At 44.0% G+C, this 2500-nt stretch overlaps 1 protein-coding gene across 4 annotated transcripts in view; it reads right to left on the bottom strand.

Moving 5' to 3' along the window:
• The window catches only part of LOC307026778 (PH and SEC7 domain-containing protein 1-like), a 38213-nt gene that overhangs the window by 10623 nt on the left and 25090 nt on the right, over positions 1-2500 (bottom strand). For all 4 annotated transcript variants that reach the window (XM_079694907.1, XM_079694906.1, XM_079694908.1 and 1 more), the window contains one exon: positions 2159-2202. In XM_079694907.1, the coding sequence (XP_079551033.1) occupies positions 2159-2202 (44 nt within the window). The remainder of the gene's footprint in view (positions 1-2158; positions 2203-2500) is intronic.

Below are 2500 nucleotides of genomic sequence, written 5' to 3'. Positions count from 1 at the left end.
CACTGAAACACACATCACTGAGACACACACACATATCGCTGAGACACACACACACACATCAATGAGACACACACACACACACACATCAATGAGACACACACACACACAAATCACTGAAACACACATCACTGAGACACACATCGCTGAGACACACACACACACATCAATGAGACACACACATCACTGAGACACACACACATCACTGAGACACACACACACATCACTGAAACACACATCACTGAGACACACATCACTGAAACACACATCACTGAGACACACACATCGCTGAGACACACACACACACATCGCTGAGACACACATCACTGAGACACACACATCGCTGAGACACACACACACACATCGCTGAGACACACACACACACACACATCACTGAGACACACACATCACTGAGACACACACACACACATCACTGAGACATACACCACTGAGACACACACACACATCACTGAGACACACACACACATAGGCCTGTCGCGATAATCGATAAATTGACTTATCGTACGATAAATAAAAATGGACTCGATAACTTTTCTGAGCTCGATAAATTGCCGTTTACATAAAGATGTGACCTGCATTTTAGCCTGGAGCGCTGTGGCTGCCAGGGGCGCTGTGAGGGGCGGGGCTGACACACAGCCAGGTCAGGACACTCCGCGTGCACGTGCAGCAGCGTATCAGCCAAATTAATAATATAGCGACAAGCGGGAGACAACGTGTGACTTACTCGCGGGGAATTTAAAGTGAAATGGAATTGGTTACAAAACCTAACTACACATCTAGATTCTCCGGTGTGGCACTATTTTGGATTCAAACCAAATCAACGAGGCGAACCTACGGACTTGAATGAGCCGGGCGGTGTGTCGCATTGGTTTAAAAAAGGTAGCGACAAAAGCAGGCAATACCACGCATTATAAACTACACCTAAAACACAACCACCCCATTCCGTTTTCCAGCTGGGAGCAAACACGGCAGCTGGAGATGGAGAGCCCCGCCCCACAATGCAAACATGTTGGTGTTCCTTGCTCGAAAACTTAGAAAAACAGATTGGATATGGCCTGTTGAGGAATCTGGGTCTTTGACAGTGGACTGTTCACATGACTTGTTTTAAGGAGGGTTTTTTTGCTTGTGAGACAATGTGTGCTCATATTTATTTATTTATATATATGAGAGAGAGAGAGCTCCGCTTTCCAGCCTGACTATTTAATTGATTGTTTTGGTTGTATGTGATTTCATTAATTAATTATAATTTAATTAATTTGTTTTATTTATTATATATAATTTATATATTTTAATATTATTTCACATTTCATTTGCAATGTTGAATGTTCAATAAAAAGTTATGTTTGAAAGAATGTACTTGAATTATTATATATATTATCATTATGTCTAAAATGGTGCCACTGAGACACACACACACACACACACACACACACACACACACACACACACACACACACACACACACACACACACACACACACACACACACACACACACACACACACACACACACACACACACACACACACACACACACACACACACACACACACACACACACACACACACACACACACACACGATTGTTTGAGTTATTATCAGTAGTATATATGACACAGTTTTTAAAGAGCATTATTGCTGTGTGTCTGCAGAAGAAAGCCAACAGACTGCGGAGATAAATAAATAAGAGTCTGAACACGAGGGAGGACAGATGCTCAACGCAAACCCAACGCCTCGATAACTGCATGTGTGTGTTTATATATATATATATACTGTATACAAGTGTGTGTGTGTCCACAGTGGAGCATGGGCGTTGGGATGCTGACCTGTAATTACAGCGAGGAGAGAAAGCAGGCAGCCGTCGCCATGGCAACAGAGGCTTAAATAAGAGTCTGGGCCACACACACACACACACACACACACACACACACACACACACACACACACACACACACACACACACACACACACACACACACACACACACACACACACACACACACACACACACACACACACACACACACACACACACACACACACACACACACACACACACACACACACACACACACACACACACACACACACACACACACACACACACACACACACACACACACACACACACGAAACTTACATCGTCCATTGAAGCTTCTCGTTCTTGATGGAGCTGAAGAGAGCCTGCAGAGACACAACATACACCGTCACATACATATACAGCTCATTTATCAGTGTGTGTGTGTGTGTGTGTGTGTGTGTGTGTGTGTGTGTGTGTGTGTGTGTGTGTGTGTGTGTGTGTGTGTGTGTGTGTGTGTGTGTGTGTGTGTGTGTGTGTGTGTGTATTGTTGGACCCTTGGCTTTCCTTAAAAAACTATTATTTTAATTTGCTCTCTTTCCAGCAGCTTCTACTGAAGCCTTCAGAGTAAATCTCCAGAACACAGACACCTCCTCATCTCCACCGCTCCCATGTTTTCTTTTG

Source organism: Notothenia rossii, assembly GCF_949606895.1.
Source record: "Notothenia rossii genome assembly, contig: scaffold_82, whole genome shotgun sequence".
Lineage (NCBI taxonomy): Eukaryota > Metazoa > Chordata > Actinopteri > Perciformes > Nototheniidae > Notothenia > Notothenia rossii.
Note: the sequence above shows the minus strand (reverse complement) of the source record. Positions and strands in the feature narration are given on the sequence as shown.